Genomic DNA, 21,157 nt, shown 5'->3' with positions numbered 1-21,157 from the left:
TGATTCCACTCCTTGCTCTTTATGCACATCTGTCAGCATTTTTGGGACCCATCTGAAACACAATTTATCATACCCCAGCTGTTCCGTCACAATTTCATGAATGACTGAGCATGAAACTTCCAGGAATTCAAAAGAAAGTCCTATAATCATGAAATGATGATTCTTACGAATTTTTGTAGTTACTCTTTCCACCAAATCATTTTCACCACACTTGGCCAGCAACTGCACTCTTTGTTGTGAACATTATTGCACCCATTTTTAAAAAATGAGACCATTGCCTGACCTCACTGTCACTCATTACGTTAGACCCATAAACATTATACAGTCATTGGTGAATTTTGGCAGCACTACTGTTTTCCACCAACAAAAACCATATCATACCATGAACCTCACAACTAACAGGATTTATATCACAGCACTCATTATAAATTATTCATAGAAGACAGCAAATGATCAACAGCTAGTTAATGAGTTCAATTTATGCTACCACACATGCATGATCCCTCTCTCATATCTTATTTGACACTAGCGTCTGAACAAGCCTTACTTCCTGGACATTCCTCATATTTCTTAACTAATTCACATAGATATGCACCCCCCTTTCAATTGTCCCATCCGTAGAACTGCCCCTGGTTCATTTCTAAAATCATTATAGTCACATACCTTAAAATTCCACATAAGTTCCTTTCTTCTTGATTCTTCTGCATGTCTATTCAGCCTCCAACTCAAACTATATAGTTACTCTCACCAACCAAGGATAAGACTCGCATCTCAGTTACAATCAGATGCTAGAAGCAGATCCAAAATTCATGTTCCCTTTACTGCATGTGTTGCCTGAGACATTTTCACCCCTCAAGAATTCTAAAAATTACATTTTCTTGATACTGTATGTAGTTTCCTCTGCCAATTTACATTGTTATATTTAAAATCTTGCATAATGATCACTCACTCTGCACTAGCCAAACTTATCTGCCTAAACATTTCCTGCTCATTACCCTTTGTGTTCTCTGGCCTATAGCAACACCCCATTAAATATCCTGTATACCTCATACCATACACTTTCAAAACTGTTAGTGCCATTACCATTCAAATTCCCTGCTCTCTCAGAGGACAACTCATACAGAAAGAAAGAGAATTTACAGTGTCACTGCATTCTTCCGTCCTTATAATGTTGCCATCATTTAATAAAAATCTCATGTTTTGAGTTTGCAAGATCCTAACCTTGCATTTTATGATAGAAGGTAATTCTATAATTATACCAAGTAGATATTTAGTGAATTTAGTTTATAACTGAATACTATATATACATAAGCAAGTAAATAAATCATTTAATTCGGCTTACCATCGCTGAATGTAGAATTTGAAAACTCTGTGATGTTAGAATGATGAACAGATGATTCTGCATATATAAATACATCACTTTAATTTCTTCACTTTTAATATTTGCACCACAATAATATGTAATCTAATAAGATTCTTCTATTTCAACCTCACTCTATGTTTTCCTTATTTCATTAAAAGGATAAAGCATTATTACTCTGTTTTTACCCATTCTCTAAACAGGAAACTTATTTATCAATGTGATCACAGCAAAATAACCATCTAATAAGGAAGTAACTCTGAATTTCAAGAAAATGGCAAATAATAATCCCAAATCCAGTGACCTAGCTTTTTTACTAAAACTTAAAATGAACAGTCAGTAAGAAAATACCCTTTTCTAGAGTTTATTTTATTAAAATGAATAATCTTCTTCTTCTTCCCTTCATGTATTAAACCTGGTGGCCTGTTACGGGACTATCCTTAGCCCTTCTAAGCCGTACCTGTCCTGAGGATAGAGCGGCTGGCCCTATGCCTCTAAGTGTGTCCTATGTCTGTAGATGCGTGTGTTCATGGGGCCGGTTTGCATGCTTGTGGGCATTTAAAACTATTAAATATAATTGAAAGAATATAAATATATATTATAGCAAATATATAGTATATAAGAAAAATAATTTGACAATTTACTTTCTATCACCCATTTGCTCCAATTTATATTTAAAAAAAATAAAATAAACCTTCCATGCAGAATTTTTAATGTCAACTCTCATTCAAGAGAGGTCAGAATTGTGCTAAGTATTGGGCAAGCAATTATGGAGAAAAAGGAATCTGTTGAGTTGCTTGAAGAGCTGGGGATTCTATATGTTGGGGGAAAACAGTATGAAAGGGCTATTCAAAGTACATCCGTTTTTAGAATATTACCATCATACCATCCAGATATGAGAGAGGTGGAAGGGTAGATAGTGTGCCATGCCAAGTAGTCTTAACAAGGACCAGAAGACTCAAGCTGATGTTTGAATAGTAAGAGGTAATTTTTTTTTAATCATTGTTATTATTATTTTGCATTTAGCACTTACAAGAACATGCTTTGAGTTGGTTTTTTTTTTTTTTTTTTTTTTTTTTTTTTTTTTTTTTTTTACAAAGCTGCAGTGTAACTATATGAAGATTGGGCTTCTGACTAGAGTCATTTAAGGCATACTGAATTTTTATTGTGAACTGCTTTGATACATTACTAGAGAACAAATGCTTGGATAGTGGTTGGGGGTTTTGTATAGAATGAAGGCCCTCATTCAAACAAAGATTATTTCAGTTAATCAGTTAGTGCCAGTGTTTGGATCAGGATAAAGAAAATAACAATATAATCAGAACAAGTAAAAGAGACGTGAAAATCCTGCAGTGAGCATAAATGGCTGTGTGCATTTTGACCAGTAGATTTGAAAGAAAAGGTCGAGTTTTGGAAGAATGATGATTATTCAATGTTTTGGGATGTTAAATGAGCAACTTGAATGAGATCATTATTACTAACAGCAATAATTCAGCTTCTCTTCTTGCTTGATCTGTAAAGTTAGAGAAGGGAAGCCAGTGTGAATTATGAACATTAAAGTCTATAAGGAAGATAATCTCACTCTTTGAACAATTTGATTATGAATTCAACGTTCAGAAATAATCAAAGAGGTCAGAAATGTCATCTGAATTAGGAAATCAGCAAAGGCAGAGGATGAAAGTTACAAGGTGAGGCAAGGAACTGAGCCAAAGCAGATCACATCATGGAGAATGGGAGTTTAGTAATATCTGGCATGCAATATATCTTATCTGACAAAAGCATATATTCTGTCCTCCCTACAGATGGAATTATGTAAAAACATAACTAGAAGAGTAAAGAGAACTATAGTTGGGGAAGATGTCAGCTGAAGTTCATAACAGCTCAAACTTAGACAGATGCAAGCAATGTGTGCATCATTAATGTTCATGCTGACAACATCCAGAGTTGAAATGGATGTGGAGGATTTTTTTTTTTTTTTTTTTTTGAAACTTTTTTGTTGTCTGGCATTTTCTATGATTTTTTTTTTTTTTGTCATTTGTTTCAACTGCAGTGCCATTAATTGTTAGTGATGTCAGATACTTAAAAAGCAAAAAGCATGCAGTAGGGATGAAAGACTTGTGGACTTAACTCTCCAGCACTGGTAGTATCCACTCTAATCCATGTGTAGCCTCAATAGTTCTCCTGCAGATACTGCTATACTCAGACTCCTCCATACACACAATCCAACAGTAGTAGTAGTAGTGCAGTTATTTGCCAGCTAGTTGGGAAGCTTCGTGATGCATAACCATCTACTAGGTAATACATCCCTATATATTTCCCAGTAGATGGCCTGCAGTATCACTTTACTGCTATAATCTCAAGTGGAGGAAGTGTTGGCTCCCTAGTTAATTGAACCATCACAGGCATGTTCAACATGCCTGTGATGGTGATTAATCACAATGAATGTGTAGAGCAGAGAGAGTGAGAGATAGCTGGAAACCCTACTATGAGGAAGAAAACATTATGAAACTTATGGATACAACTACTGTGTTAGAGTAAAACTTTAGTTTTACACTAACACAGTAGTATACACTCAATATTTCGACCTTCACATTAAGGTCATTTTCTGGAGTATATATACAAAGAAACAAGCTGCACTACAATCTATATGGTATGCTAAAGTTACTTATCAACCATTAAAACTATTTGCCTGACCTCAGTTGTTCAAGGGGGAAAAAAAAAAAAACCTCACTACATCAAAGCTGGAGTTCTGTTATTATTATTAACTATAGGTTACAAAGTTAAATTAAGTGGAGAGTAACATAAAAATTGAGTTATATTCTTTTGATTTATTAGTCGACCATAAATATTAAAAGATCTACACAACTATCAAGAAGTTTTGCCAGCAATTCTGTCTGGCTTCTTCAGGACAAGGAAGTCGGTACAATACTGTTTACTAGTAAAAACGAGAAGAATGGAGTAGCACAGTCAAATCAAGTAAAATTAAAACTGACATGTAACATCATACACATGGAGCGTGGAGTCTCAGTCATTGTTCGTTGAGCGTGTTGTATAGTTTTTCGCAAAATAAAATTCTGGTTAGCTAAGTGAATTTATTTGGCTTTTCCAGATGTTTTTCACTATCATACCTTGATTTCTGTTTAGATTATTTCCTGTCCAGAGTACAACTGCCGCTTCTTTGAAGTTTCTACATCTAAAAATCCTCCTCTATATAAGGCATGGAAAAATGATGGGCTAATCCTGAAGTGTCTGTTCTGTTGTTGTTAACATCTCCTATAGGTTTTTTTTTCTGAATTTCTAGGCTTCTTGAAGTTTGGTCTAGATAATTTAACCCACAGGAACATGGGATATTGCATACACCTGCATATTTGTAAAAGGCATTACTGGTCCTAGGAGATCTTAAGATGTGTCTTATAGTTTTGACAGGTTTAAAAGCAACTCTGACGTTGAAAAACCTCATGAGTTTGGCTATTTTTGTTGAAACTGATCCAGCATAAGGGATGGCAATAGATAATGCATATTGTGTGACAGGAGGTAGTTGTTGTGGATTGTTCCTATGAAGAATCTTTTGGATTATATTTTGTGGATAACCATTGTTTACCAATGTTTGAGAAATGAGAGTGAGTTCATCAAGGAGATCCTTTTCTTTTGAGATAATATTGGTTGCTCTATTTTTAAGCATATGTATAATGCTGAGTTTTTGTGCATAATAGTGAGCTGGTTTGAAATGTAGGTAACGTCCCATGTCTGTAGGATTTCGATATATTGCGAGCTGGATTTGTCCATTCTCGTTTCTTTGTTAGTGTATCTAGAAAAGGTAATTTAATATTCTTTTCCAACTCTAATGTGAACTTTATTTTCTGGTGGAAGGAATTTATTTTTGTAAGGAACTCAAATAAGGTGTTTTCTGTGTCTTTCCAAATAATGAATATATCAGCTACGTATCTCCAGCAAATCAACGACTTAGGATTTGCTGGAGATTCTAGTTTTTCCATGAACAAATCAGTGCAGGGAGGTGACAAGGGACTGCCCATGGCTAAGCCATCAAGTTGGTCATAAATAGTATTATTTACTTTAAAATAATTTGATTTCAGGCAATGGCAAAAGAGCTGAACTATGTCATGTGGATAGAGATTTTCTATGATCTTGATAACTTCTTCAGCAGGTACGTTTGTGAATAACGACACTACATCAAGACTTGCAAGTATGTCTGTATTTAAGATGGTGATGCCTTTTAATTTTTCCATGAAATACTTAGAGTTCTTTATGAAGGAATCCGATTTCTTTATATTATCTTTCAAAAGACTGGCTCGATATTTAGCTAGTAGATATGTCAGAGAATTTCTACCGTCGACAATCGGGTGGAGCGGAACACTAACTTTGTGCACTTTTGGTGCACCATATAAGTGTGGCGTCAAAGGGTTGTAGAGACTTTAGACTTCGTTGTAATTCTGAAGGCCACCTCATCATATTACGTAATAGAACATTAGTCTCGTTTTGATTTTTTGTAGTTGGATTTACATCCAATATGCGATAGGTTGCAGTAACTAAATCAGTGATCTTCATTAGGTAGTTGTTGGTGTTCAAAATAACTGTCGAATTGCCTTTATCTGCCTTTAGGATGATTATATTTTTGTTCTTTTTTAGGTTTGCGACAGCATGCTTTTCAGCAGGAGTTAAAGGAGACACAGAAAACAACTTGAGTTCAATACAAAAAATTCCTTCCATCAGAAAATAAAGTTCACGTTAGAGTTGAAAAAGAACAATCAATTACCTTTTCTAGATACATTAACAAAGAAACAAGAGAATGGACAAATCCAGCTCACAATATATCGAAAACCTACAGACACGGGACGTTACCTACATTTCAAATCAGCTCACCATTATGCACAAAAACTCAGCACTATACATATGCTTAAAAATAGAGCAACCAATATTATCTCAAAAGAAAAGGATCTCCTTGATGAACTCACTCTCATTTCTCAAACATTGGTAAACAACGGTTATTCACAAAATATAATCCAAAAGATTCTTCATAGGAACAATCCACAGCAATTACCTCCTGTCACACAGGATACATCATCTATTGCCATCCCTTATGCCGGATCAGTTTCAACAAAAATAGCCAAACTCATGAGGTCTTTCAACATCAGAGTTGCTTTTAAACCTGTCAAAACTATACGACACATCTTAAGATCTCCTAAGGACAGTAATGCCTTTTACAAATATGCAGGCGTATACAACCCCATGTTCCTGTGGGTTAAATTATATAGGTCAAACTTCAAGAAGCCTAGAAATTCAAAAAAAAATAACATATAGGAGATGTTAATAACAACAGAATAGACATTTCAGGATTAGCCCATCATTTTTCGATGTCTCACCATTCCATCAATTGGGATAAAAGATAACAGCTCCATGCCTTATATAGAAGAGGATTTTAGATGTAGAAACTTCAGAGAAGTGGCAATTGCACTCCGGACAGGAGATAATCTGAACAGAAATCAAGGCAGGGCTGCGCAATGGGTAGGAGGCGCCCTTGTGCAAAATTTTTTTTCAGCACCCCCATAAAATAAGTTTCCATGAAAAATTTTTTGCAAAAAATTTTACTTTTTTAAAAGTACAAAACAGTTTATATGCATACATAAAAATAAATTTTATTTAACAGTAGTAGAACATTGTGATCACTGAAATTCTTTAAGGAATTTTTAATAATAAAAATTTTCAAAAATGTTTATTCCTTAATATATAAATACAAGAGAATATATATATATATATATATATATATATTACATCCAGATTACGTAAAATTACATTTATTTTAATATAAAAAGAAATATTACATAACAAAGATAATTTGGATATATGCTTTTAACTATATAACAATTAGTATAAATGTAGATTTATTTCACATATTTATCTGTCGTGCTTTAGCCGCCACAAAATTTCTAATGAATCCATAATATTATTTTCAATTGATATAATTGATAAATCCTTTAGATGCTCTCCAGACATTGTTGACCGCAAATAATTTTTTATTAGTTTCAGTTTTGAAAAACTTCTTTCCCCTCATGCTATGGATATTGATAATGTTAAATAAATACACATCACAATCGCAGTATTCAGAAACATGTCGGTTAATTTATTTTCGTATATATAATTTAAAACATCCTGAGGAGCTGACTTTTTTAATAAAACATTGTAAAGTTTTTAATTCCTCAAATAAAGTCATATCATCAATATCGCGATTGTCTCTCAGTTTGAAGTGCAAATCTTTACAATGATTCAATAAATCTTCATTGCTCCAATCTCTTAAATTGCTAATGTCTCTTATAACTTTAAAGTCCTTGCTATCTTTTTAAGAGTATGAAGTGATTGAATTTTTCCGTGACTGAAGTTATTGTCGTGTCTAAAATTGCAAAGAAAAAATTTATTTTAAAATTTTGTTTAGGATCATGCGTTGTCTCATCTGATGCTTCGTAACCAAAAATTTTTGTTTTTTTGTTCTTTTGCGAATGTCTGGAAAAATAGGATCAATATTAAGATCGTTTGCTACTTCTTTTGTTATAATAATATTTTCAAAATATTGGTCTATTTGGCGAGTATTTAATTCTTGTATAACATAATCAAGATTTTCTGTAATTTTTCCTATAACAAATGGCAGAATCTGCATTATTTTGCTTGCAACATTTACAAGACTTAAGATTTCGTACCAAACATGAACAGAGCAAATAAATTTAAATGAATAAATCTTTGAAATTAAGTTGTCTGCCTGAACTCTCTTTAGTTTCATTTTCTGTAATATCAAAAAGAGCCTGGTATATTTCCTTGATATTATTTTCAAGTGGCTTTATTGCTTCTACTCTACTTTTCCACCTAGTATCAGAAAGTGGTTTTCAAATTTAAAACACGAACTTTTTTTTTAATATAGCCCAATGCTTCACAGATATTGAAAAATAATTATATAATTCCTGTATTACCCCCCAAAAAAACTTCCAGTTTCACAGGATATCTTAGCTGCATCATTAATTACCAAATTTAATGAATGAGCAGCACACAAAATAAAAAAATAAAATTTTTTTCTGCAGTCCATTATGTTTGCCTCGCACATTTGAACAGTTATTCATAAGCTTGGTTGCGTAAATCGAAAATGTTAATATTCAATATATTTTAAATAATTTTTTATAAATTGAAATAGTCCTTGCCCAGTGGTATCTTCTGCAGATTGAAAACCCAAAAAATGTTCATGAATTTCTGCTATATTTATACCTTTATTTTGATTAACAAATCTAATAACAAGAGATAATTGTTCTGTGTGGCTTATATCTGGAGTAGTGTCAAGAATTAATGAATAATATTTTGCCTCTTTAACCATTTCTAAATTTTTTTTTGTTTTATAGCTTCAGATACGGATGATCTCATTTTGTGTTTTATCACCTAAATAATGAGCAATGTTCCTTTTTTGTGATGTTTGGATGTAATGCAAGTGTTCTGCCATTATTGAATCAAATTTAGCAACAGTTTCTACTAACTTTAAAAAATTGCTGTTATCATTTTCAAAAAGATTTTGTGAAGAACCTCTAAAAGCTATACACTGTCTTGATAAATATTGTATTATGTAGATTAACCGTTCTATAACAGATTGCCAATATTTTTTCTCAATTCCATATAATCTTTGGAATTTTTTCTCAATTCCATATAATCGTTGATTAAGAAATAAATGATGCATTTCTTAATCAACGACATTTTAAGTTCGCTGTATTTTGAACAGTTTTTAATGTGCACAGAACTTGTCTCATGTATTTTTAGTATATGACTCAAATGTTGCCAATGTTACAACCGTATCTGTTAGTAAGTTGGGAATTTTGACTACCAAATATTTTGCAATAATAACAGAAAACCGAATTTCGCAATTCTGAATAAACTAAATAACTTCGTAAAAGTTTTTCTCCATTTGCTAAAGTTCGATAATAGTATGAATTGGAAAACTTGCGGCCAGATTCATCTTTGGGAAATTCTTTATTAACTACTTGATGCGGGCAATGCTCAACTGAATAATCTCTAACTCTGGTAGTTATATGATTCGGCCAAGTACCTGGATCATTAACATTAAAATTTAAAGTAAAATTTGAAGATTCAGGTTTCGCTAAATCGAATCCATATTTCTTCTGCTGCAACTTCTGTAGACAATCCAGTCAAGCCAGTTTCATTTTCGCATGTAACATTTGTTTCTTCAAAGTTATCTTGTGTCCTCTCTTTTTCTGTAGTAGAGCTACACTGAGTACTTGCTTCGTCAGAACTATCTGCTCTTTGTTTTTTATGTGGTCCTGAAGTTAAAAATTTATTCAGCGATCCAGCCAATTCATGTTCCAGTTGTACTCGTTGCAATTGTCTTTACCTGTTTTGTGCACCACATAACTTCTTTGGCTTTTTTTCCGACATCTAGGGGTTAACACACTTGGTTAGACTTTAAAATAAGAAGAGCGTTAAAAGTTGTCCACCAAAATAAATAATAATTTCTGAAATTTTCCCTTCAACTTATTTTTTAACCCCTTAACCGATTTTTTTTCAGTGTGAATTTTTTTATTACAGAATTTGATTTTTCAGATGTTGAATAATAAATATGCTTACATTTTAAGTATTTTTTGAAAATTAACATGTAGAGATATTAGCCACTGATAGCTTTCTCAGTGATATTTAATATCTTTTACATTCTGGTAATTGTTTAATAATTAAGAAATATCTAGAATATTAAAATTATTTATTAAAGAAATCAGTAAAAGGACCCCAACCGCAATGTCTTCCAACCAGAACAAGAACAAATATATAAATAAATCTCTTATTGAAAATTATTTATTTTCTAGACGTCTACCCAACATAACATAAAAATCTTTTGTTTTCAAAATAAGATAATTAACTAAAATGAAACCATTAAACTGATTTTCAAACTTAGCAAAAATATAATAGACGTACTTACTTTACATGAATAATAATCAAATTCACAAAAAATTTACTAAACAATAAATATATTTTATAAAACAAAAGGCAACTGCACAGTAACACTGTTACCGTAACGCACAAAATGAAATGACGCAAAAATACACCAAAAAAGTATCAAAGGGCCAATTGCAGTATGTGTAAACAAAGATCATTCTAAAGGGTTTCATAGCTCATAAATAACCTATGTTTATTAATTTAATTTGAGCCACATCAGCCTGATGGGCCGATAGTCTATCCCACATATATACGGGATTTTTAGCTACGGTCCCTCAGCTGATTAATATGCTTATAATTTATAAACTATTATCTTTAAAATTTTATTTGTCTATCAAAAATATAAAAATAAGTACACAATTAAAATCAAAGTCAAATTGTCCAAAGTCACTTAAACACAGAATACACAATACACTCAATATGTTTCACATTCAAAATTGAAATGACGCTGAAAAAAATGTAAGAAGTGCATATTTGGATAGACACTATTTCATCTATCCAAATTCGAAGTGGAATTTAAGAAAACAAACATCGTAATGTACACCTATGTTTCAGACTAAATATTTTTGGATAGATCAGTGTATCTGAAACTTCAGATATCTGTGTATCCCTTCTTTAAATTTCATTAATACCAAGTACCTTTTCAAAATACCCTTATCATAATAATAATAATAATAATAATAAATAAATAAAAATATATTTCATTGTAAATGTCTGTTTTATTTGAATTTAGATGTACATTTAAACAAAAAATATGATTTATTTTTAATAGAACAAAATTTATAAAGATACTATACATTTTTTCTTAATATAAATAATTTATCATTAATGAGACAAGTGAAATTGCTTATTTCTGTATCTGCTATATTGCTCTCTTTTGTGCATTTTATAAATCCAGTCTTTAACCAATGATCCATACTTAAGAATTTGAAAGCTAAAAAAATTACCATATTTACTTGACTATAACTCACACTTTTTTCCCAAAATTAATGCTAAAAAATCTGCTGCAAGATATATGTGGGGTTTTCGGAAAGTAAAGTTTTCAGAAAAAAAAAACTGAAAACGGGTATGACTTACCAAGAAGCTTCTATTCTCCATCATTTCTTCTGTCCTCAAGAGCAGTTTCCTTGTGTGCAATCAAAGTTATCTACCCAAATAGAGTCATATTCTTCCCATTATATCAAGCAAAAATTACCAGTCATTTAAGATTTGAGATACGTAATGAACAATCCTTGACAAATTACTAATGCGAAGTGAAAGATGTGTGCAATTGTAGGCTAGTGTAAGAGAGAAAAAGCCACAATTAAGAAGTGCATATGATTGGTGCGGTATCAACAAAAGATCGCAGTACCCAAACAAAACAAGCTGACAATTGAATTGAAATGCTAATTCTCTTAAACCGATTTCCATAATATTTGAAATGCATTCATTATATATTTCTTAGTTTTAACACGTTCATGACGGGGGAGTAGTGTGTCAAGCAAAACCATATGTTGCACCTGCTGTATATAGCAGTTTCAGTTGGAGGGAAGATGTGATTCATTAGTTAGTGTTTATATTCCCAGTTGTCTGTAATTGCACTATTTGTTGAGAAATATATTACACAGTCTGCAAACGATGTCTGTGAACCTTATCCAATGACATGATAAAACTAATTGGTTTTCGTGTTTCTGAAGTATAATGGCTGTTGGGGATAGCATATTGTTTACTGCAGGGAGCAAATTATCGCTCAAATGTGAAATTCGGGGCGATAGACTCGCAATTTGAGTAGGAGAATTCATGCAGAATATAATTTAATATATATATATATATATATATATATTTATATATAGACTATAAAAGTTTATGAAATTCACATCGTATGATACTTTATGGGTTGTTTTCTTAAGTATCTAATAAGTGGGTTCTAAAATGTTTAGTTTTAGTATGTATGACTATAATTTTTTTATTAATAAAATATAATAAGCACATATTTAACCGTCAATGGGAACTGGCACCTTTTTTTTGCTAAACTAAACGCTGTATTTTTGTAAAATATCATGTTGCCGAAATATGGCTGAACGAGCACCCTTATTAGCAGCGCTGTGGGGCAGGCTGCTTCTATGCTAAACCCTGTCGACGGTACTGGGCAAAGCACAGCGTGAGAATGAATTCATGGTCTGTCTTAAACTAACAATTTTCACTAAAAATATAATAAACAATCGAAAATATTTATAAAATTTTCGCTGAGTCGATGCTTACTCTGTGAAATAAAATCTGTGGTACTATTGATAACGTTTCACTTCAAATGATATAATTCAAGAATAAGAAAATTTATATTTTTTTTTATTATTTCCCGTGGTGAAATGGCGCCCCTATCTTCAAGTGCCCTTGCGCGGTGCACAATCTGTACAACCGCACGGCTCGGCCCTGAATCAAGGTATGATACTGAGAGACATCGGGAAAAGCCTAATAAATTCTCTTAGCTTACCAAAATTTTATTTTGCAAAAAACTATACAACACGCTCAATGAATAATTACTGAGACTCTACACGTATGATGTTACGTGTCAGTTTTAATTTTAGTTGATTTGACTGTGCTACTCCATTCTTCTCTCTTTTACTAGTAAACAGTATTGTATCAACTTTCTTGTCCTGAAGAAGCCAGACAGAATTGCTGGCGAAACATGTTGACAATTGTGTAGATCTTTTAATATTTATGGTCGACTAATAAACCAAAAGAATATAACTCAATTTTAATGTTAAGAGTGACCAAACAATTTACAATAATGTAGAGTAACGTGTTCATAGAGAAAATAATAGATAAATAAATAAACAAAAAAAATCCCGCTTTTACACCACCTTTAAAATTAAAAAACATATTCAACACCTCTAAGGATCCTCTCCCACACTGACACACCCTGGAGTTTATTGCATCTATTGCACTTGCAATTTACCTTATATTGGGGAAACTGGACTTACAATTGCTATCCGTAAAAAAGAACACCAATGACACAATAAATATAATTTTGGTGAAGCTGGCCTCATAAATCACGTTCTTAACACCCTACATCGAATTGATTGGAAAAGTACTTGTTCTTTGCATCATACAAAAACTTGGTATGAACAGAAATTTAAAGCGTGTGGACAGACTTATGTGTTCCTCGAACATGTTGTTTATTATTTTAACGGTATATTAGAACACGGAAACGGAATACGGAACTTTGGAAGATCCTAGATAACATCACCGATGCAACGGCAAAAAAGGAATTCGACAGAGTCAAAAACCGGCACCAAAATAAGTTTGAAAATCTCCAACAACGGAACACCATACAACGACCGCAATTACAACAAGACCTCGTCGTCGTGAATCTATCGTCACTCACCTTAAGCAAAGAAGCCACGAGTGCTTTAAGTCGAGGGCACAATTTTGCCATAACTCCCAAGCAAGTTCCAAAAGCCAAAATAATGGCGTCCATCGAACGAGGAATATATGACCTGCCTCCAACAATAGCTAACAACATACGTTTAGATGTGGCCAACATCCTAATCAAGTCCAAGCCTCCCAAAAATAATATCCCACATAAGGAATTCATTGCTATAAAAGAGCTACACAACAACAGCCAGATTACCATAACAAAAGCAGACAAAGGAAATGCAACCGTGGTGATGGACACAACTGAATATGAAAACAAAATGCACACACTATTACAAGATCAGTCAACATACAAAATTATAGATCGCAATCCCACCAACACACAAAAGAATAAGGCACGAAAATTATTGAAAAAAGTCACTTCCTGGCCCAAAGACACAGTTAACAAACTCAAGCCCTTCCATGTTAGAACACCGAGGATCTATGGAGCACCAAAAATTCACAAGCAAGGCACACCCCTATGCCCAATTGTGGACAGTATAAATAGTCCCACATACAAACTGGCTAGACATTTAGCAAAGCTACTAGCCACTCCCACAAACAATTCTCCCTCCTTTGTCAAAAATTCAGCACACCTAAAAAGCATCTTACAACACCTTACCCTAAAAAGCTCAGACTTAATAGTAAGCTTTGACATCACTTCACTATTCACAAATGTACCACTAATAGAAACTCAATCTACTGAAGTCACACTTCCCCCCTGATATATTTGAACTATTCAAATTCACAATACATGCAGGATATTTCGCATGGAAAGGGAAAATATACAAATAGATGGGACAGCCATGGGCTCCCCCTTCCCCCCCCCAGCCAACTTTTATATAGAACACCTGGAAAAACAAGCAATCAATACAGCCACTCTCAAACCAACACTTTGGCTACGCTATGTTGATGATATGCTTGCTATTTGGCCACATGGCCCAGAGACATTGAAAACATTCTTAGCACATTTAAATAGCCAACATCCAAAAATCCACTTTACTATGGAACTGGAAGCCAACAACTGTCTGCCCTTCCTGGATACACTTATCACACATCTTCCAGATGGTTCCTTATCATTTTCAGTTACCCACACATACAGGTAGATACTTACACAAACAATCACACCATCATCCGTCTCAACAATATGGCATATTAAAAACGCTAACCCATAGAGCGAGAGCAATCTGTTCCAATGACAAGGCTCTTATTGCTGAACTGACTCACTTACGCCACACCTGCTTGGCCAACGGCTACAATCCACATAAAATAAACAAAATACTAAACACTCTTAAGAAACCTCTCTCACCATCCACCACAGAGAACTAGAACAAAACAGTCACCATCCCTTACATTAAAGGCACATCCGAAAAGATCTCAAGAATTCTCAATAAACAAACTACGCACTACATTCAGACCATGTAGCAAATTAGCTACCCTCATCCGCTCACCCAAGGACAGCATTCCTCCTTTATCACATCCAGGAGTCTACCAAGTACCCTGCTCATGTAATCAAGCCTACTACGGTCAAACAGGAAGAACTGTGAACATCCACATCAGCGAACATAAAAGATACGTCCGGAATTATCATTATGGGAAGTCGGGCCTAGCAGACCATGCTCTGGATACCCCTGCACACAGGATCAACTGAAAAACACAAAAGTACTACACAGAAACCCGTATAAATCAGAGAGATTATTCTTAGAGGCGACAGAAGCCCTAAAACACACTCCAAATCTCAACAAATATGGCTGTATTAACTTGCCGAAGATCTGGGAGACAGTCATATTAAGAAAAAACTAGCACTTTTCTAGGACTCTAGTAATATATGATAGCTCTTTTTTTTTTTTTTCAAATAGAGGGCGCAAAATCAGGACTCTAGTCTTTGTGTTGCTGCTACAATTTTGTTTATGTACACCATGTTGTTATAGTCTCGCATATTGTGACGAACAGTGTTTTTGTGCTCTGAAGATACTGGTTATAACACCAGCGAAATATCAGCAATAAGTTAATAAATTAATTATTTACTTACTTTCTGTGTTCTAATATACCGTTAAAATAATAAACAACAAGAAATTTAAAGCAGCTGGGAAATTTTGATTAACCACCCAATCTTAATAATAATGGGGGCTTAAAAATCCCAAGAATTTGGATGGCACACATTCAGCCCACTTAGTTTCCAGCAAACTTCAACTTTAGGACTCTTAAGCAATTTTTAATCTTTTATTGGTCACTATCCATACTTGTCATTGAAATTTATATGTATACTTAAACAAGTAATTTTATTTTTTGTTTGTTTATTTATCTATTAATTTCTCTATGAACATGTTACTCTCCACTTAATTCAACTTTGTAACCTAATAGATAATAATAATAACAGGACTCTAGCTTTGATGTAGTGAGGTTTTTTTTTTTTTAAACACCAGAGGTCAGGCAAATAGTTTTAACGGTTTATCAGTAAGTTCAGCATATCATGCAGATTGTAGTGCAGCTTGTTTCTTTGTATATATACGTATACTCCAGAAGATGACCTTCGTGTGTAGGTCTAAACGTCGAGTGTATATTTTGGTTTATATTAAATTAAAGTTTTACTCTAACACGGTAGTTGTATCCCTAAGTTTCATAATGTATTCTGATCACCATGTAAGAATGAAAGAAAGGATATGAGGAAGAAACATGACAACAGCTACTTCACACTTCTGATAAGCAGTTTTCAATGATGTTTCACCAGGCAAAAAAAATCTTAAAAAGTTTTGTGTTTGGCCTTTATAGTAGGGTTTCTGGATTATATGAACATTATCCCTCCCACCTGTGGTACTAATATACTATAGGTCAGTGCTCTTCAACCTGGGTGGAAATACCCACTAGTGGGCAATTTAAGCTTTCAGGTGGGCAGAAGAATAATTTACATGCTGTATTAAAAACATTCAAAAGTTACTACCATAAATAAAAAGTTTAAAAAAAATTCATGAGATACAGCAAATAATATAGTACAAGATTGTTCCAAAACAATTTTATTCATCATGCCATGCTACTGGTTCAGTACTCGGAATGCATACGCTGTACAGGTATTGAACATACATAAAACAAGATTATGCCAAAATGTTTTCATTCAACGTGCCACAATATTGGATCACCAGTGCACACAGCCTCTGTGACTCAGTTGAAATGCATATTGCTAGTGTGTGGTGTTGCCACACACTAGCAATATACAATTTCGATTGAGATTTTCAATTTTTTCATATTATTATTATTACTATTATTGCAATTTGAATAATATGTGCAACAAATATTGAAGCCATGTCTCAAAAAACCAAAAGGCTGGTTGCCAGACTGGTTGGCCGAGTGGTTAACGTATCCACTATCCAGCCAACAGGCTGTGGGTTCAAATCCCACCATAGGAATGGATGCTCGTGATTGTCTATGAAAATACTAGTGCGATGGTAGGCAGTAGATAGCGCTTGTGTGGATGACAGAATTGGTGCCCTCCCTCGATGAGTCTTAGGAGTCCCTGAAGGCGTCATGTAATAATAATAAAAGAAATGTGCTCGTAGCTATTTACCTAAGTATCTGAAGATGGGTTTCATCAAATCTATCACAAACAAACAGCTTCTATTAAGTTTACTGTGCCATGAGACATTTTTTAACAAAGCAATGAAACCAAGTCAAATGGGAGAACATCTTGCTACAAAGCATCCAAAAGATAAACATAAGCCCACTGAATATTTTCAAGAACTATATGAAAGATTTCAAAATCATTCTACAATAACTGCTTCATTCAAGAAACAAAATGCAAAGAACAAAGATGGATTAACTGCAGCTTATCATATGTGACAATTAATTGCAAAAAATGCTAAAAGCCATACCATTGGAGAAACTTTGATAATATCCTCTATCAAAGAATTTATCTCAACAGTAACACATCAGGATCAACTGAATTTATGAAAACATTGCCCCCTTAGCAATACCACAGTAAGGCGATGGAGTGACGAAATGGCAGTTAATGTTGAAAATAAACTTATAGAATGCTCCAAAACTCAGAATTTTCCATGCAGTTGGACAAGTCTACCATTGCAAATAATACTGATTTATTGATAGCATATGTACGGTAGCTTGAAGAAAACAGTATATTGCAAGAAATGTTATTCACTTTAAATCTTCTTACAGATACAAAAGGATTATCAATATTTACTACTGTGAAATTATTCTTTGCAAAAAATAATATACCCTTGAACAATATTGTTGCATTGTACTATTGATGGAGCATCATCAATGATAGATCGCTATCGTGGTTTTGTTGCTTATTTGAAGGATGAAGTGCTAAACGTTTTGCATATTCATTGTGGTACATAAGCAACATCCTGTAAGTGTATTGCGAGTAAAGCATCATTAAGTATAATAATTAGGGCTATTGGCATTCGATTTGATCTTCAAGATCAAATCGAATGCCAAAAAATGATAATGTTTCGACAGCTATGCCAGGACAATAAAGAGCAATTTATTAGGTTACTGTTACACACAGAAGCTTGTTGGCTCTCAAAGGGGTGCAATGCTTGACTCATTTTGTTGAATTATATGGTGTCATACAGTTTTTTGAAAGTGAAAATGAGGCTGATCTTTTTCAACAATTAAAAACAAAGCATGATGCATTTTATTTAGCAGGCATTTTTGAGAAATTTAATGAAATTAATTTGCAGCTTCAAGGAGCCAATATAACATTTACCAGTTGCAAAAATGTTGTGTCATTATTATTATTATTATTATTACTACGGGCTACTCCAGGAGTCCTTAGACTCATCGAGGGAGGCCCTAAACATCATGTTCACACAACTGTTCAACATTCTCACAGTATCTATCATACCTTGCCTTGAACTCGCTCACTGTCATAGCACCCACAACAGACTCTGGCAGCTTATTCCACTCATTTACCACTCTAAAAGTAAAGAACCCAGCTCTAACACCCCTGCTAACCACGCTCTTGCCCAGCTTCCATGGGTGTCCCCTAGTTCTCCCCACCACCAGTCCTGATCTCAAAAATATCATCTGAATTAATCCTATAGAATCCTTTTAGCAATTTGAATGCCTTAATCATATCTCCCCTTTTCCACCTATCAACTAGTTTCTGCAACCCACAAATCTTCAACCTGTTCTCATATGGTTCATTCCATAGACCTGCTATCATCTTAGTCACTCGCCTCTGGATCCTCTCCACCTCCTCCCCATCAAGAAGGAACCGAGGTGACCAAATCTGGGCACAGTAGTCGAGATGAGGTCTTATCAGGGCTCGGTACAGAGGTACAATAACTTGCTTGTCTCTGCTCGTCAAGGTATTTTTCAACAACCAAGTGAGTTGATGAGCTGATTTCGCAATGTGCCCCCTAAACTTCATCTCCCTATCCACCAACACTCCTAAATCTCGTGCCTCATCAATCTCTTGGAGTACAGTTCCACCAATGTGGTATACTGCTGCTAATCTTTTCACTCCAAAATGCATAACCTTACATTTTGTCACATTAAATTGACATCCATTCTCCTTAGTCCAGAACTCCAATCTATCTAAGTCATCTTGCAAGACTTTGACATCTTCTGCGTTCACTATCGCCCTACCCAACTTTGCATCATCAGCGAACAAATGAACTGTCCCACTTAGACCCTTCCCTATATCGTTAATGAACAGATTAAACAGCAGTGGTCCAAGAACAGAACCCTGTGGCACACCACTAGTCACAGGCCGTCTTTTGGACTCTACTCCTGAATAAACTACTCTTTGATATCTCTCCATCAACTACCCAGCTATCCATCTCACCAACCCTATATCCATTCCCATATGTTGTAGTTTAAGTATTAGAATTCCATGTGGTATCCTGTCAAACACCTTTGCCAGGTCCAGCAGTATCACTGTAAACCCATTTCCCTTATCCAGTTCAGCCATCACCTTGTTATAAAACTTGAGCAAGTTACTGAGGCATGATCTACCCTTCACAAAGCCATGCTGTCCTCTGTACAGTATCTCATTTTCAACAATCCATTCCTGTATTTTTCCCTTGGCTACTTTCTCCAAGACCTTGACAACGACTCCTGATATGCTGATCGGTCGGTAATTTGCAACCATAGTCTTGGATCCTCCTTTATGCAGTGAAACTATTTTCCCCTCTTTCCACGCCTTCGGGACTAAGCCAGACCCGAGACTCAGATTAAACAACATGGTCAAGGGCACTGATAATTCATTAGCCGCTTCATGCAAGACCCGTGCCGGTATACCATCCAATCCCACAGATGTATTCACATTAAGGTTCTGTAATAGACTATTCACCTCCACTTCATTCATCACAATTCCCGTATAAACTAATGATTCCTTCATTTTTTCAACGTCACCACCTGGATGATATACTTTTGCAAAGTGTGCGCTCAGTAACTCCACTATATCGAATGGTTCAGTGAACTCTTTACCATCGTCATTCCTTAAAATCATTTTGCCATGTACAGTTTTTTTCTTGCTTGCAGCATATTGAAAGAACTGTTTGGGATTCTCTTTTGCTTGCATAGCTAGTTTCCTTTCTTAATCGGCTTTTGTTGTTTTTACCACACTCGTTACCCTTCTGGCCTGCACTTTATACCGTTCGTGTGCCTGCAGGTCACCCCTTTCTTTAAATTCCCTCCATAGTTGTTTCTTTTTTTGAAGCTCAAGCTTAATGGTGTTATTCATCCATTTAACCCATCCTTGTTTCACAATTCGGACCTTAGGTATACAATCAGCCATAACCTCCTGGAAATGCTCTTTGACCACTTTCCATGCTCTATCGATGTCCAGCCCTTGCAGTTGTACATGCCATGGCACTGATCCAAGCAATCTCCTAAGCTTGTCATACTTGCCAGCATGGTAATTCCACATATACCCTGTCTTAATCACAATTTGCACACCTTTAGCCACCTCCCAGGTCAAGACCTTATGATCACTCTCACCAATAGGTGGCAACATGGTCATATTCATTACAGTCAAATTCTCAGATACTATTACCAGGTCAAGCACTCTCACACCCCTAGTATTTTCAATTACATGCTGTTTCAGATAGTTATCCCTTAATAATTGAATAAAATCCATTTCCTTCCTCACATGTGTCCTCTCCTCCTTCCAATCAATGTTACCATAGTTGAAATCCCCCATAATAATTACCCTCCTTCCACTCATTTCATCAATTTGTTTATGCATACCATCTCCACGATCTATTCCATCACCTGGTCTATAGCAGCACCCAACTGTATATTTTATTCTGCCAGTGTCAATCTCACACCAAATAGCCTCAAAAGAGCTCCTTTCACTATCCTGCAATGCTTCTATTCTCCTTGGCTGCAGTTCATCAGCTATCATCAATAACACCCCTCCCCCAATTTTATTCTCTCTGTCCCTCCTAA

General features: G+C 34.6%; 1 protein-coding gene across 2 annotated transcripts in view; it reads right to left on the bottom strand.

Annotated features, from left to right (window-relative positions):
- Positions 1-21,157, bottom strand: part of LOC150101235 (neutral amino acid transporter 9-like) — a 350,447-nt gene that overhangs the window by 142,450 nt on the left and 186,840 nt on the right. For both annotated transcript variants that reach the window (XM_090401257.1, XM_090401256.1), the window contains exon 7: positions 1,343-1,399. In XM_090401257.1, coding sequence (XP_090257383.1) covers positions 1,343-1,399 — 57 coding nt within the window. The remainder of the gene's footprint in view (positions 1-1,342; positions 1,400-21,157) is intronic.

This window comes from Typopeltis vanoorti, chromosome 12 (assembly GCF_054136105.1).
Source record: "Typopeltis vanoorti isolate ZY-2024b chromosome 12, IOZ_Tvanoo_1.0, whole genome shotgun sequence".
Lineage (NCBI taxonomy): Eukaryota > Metazoa > Arthropoda > Arachnida > Uropygi > Thelyphonidae > Typopeltis > Typopeltis vanoorti.
The sequence above is the reverse complement of the archived record's forward strand: the minus strand, read 5'-3'. Positions and strand labels throughout refer to the sequence as shown.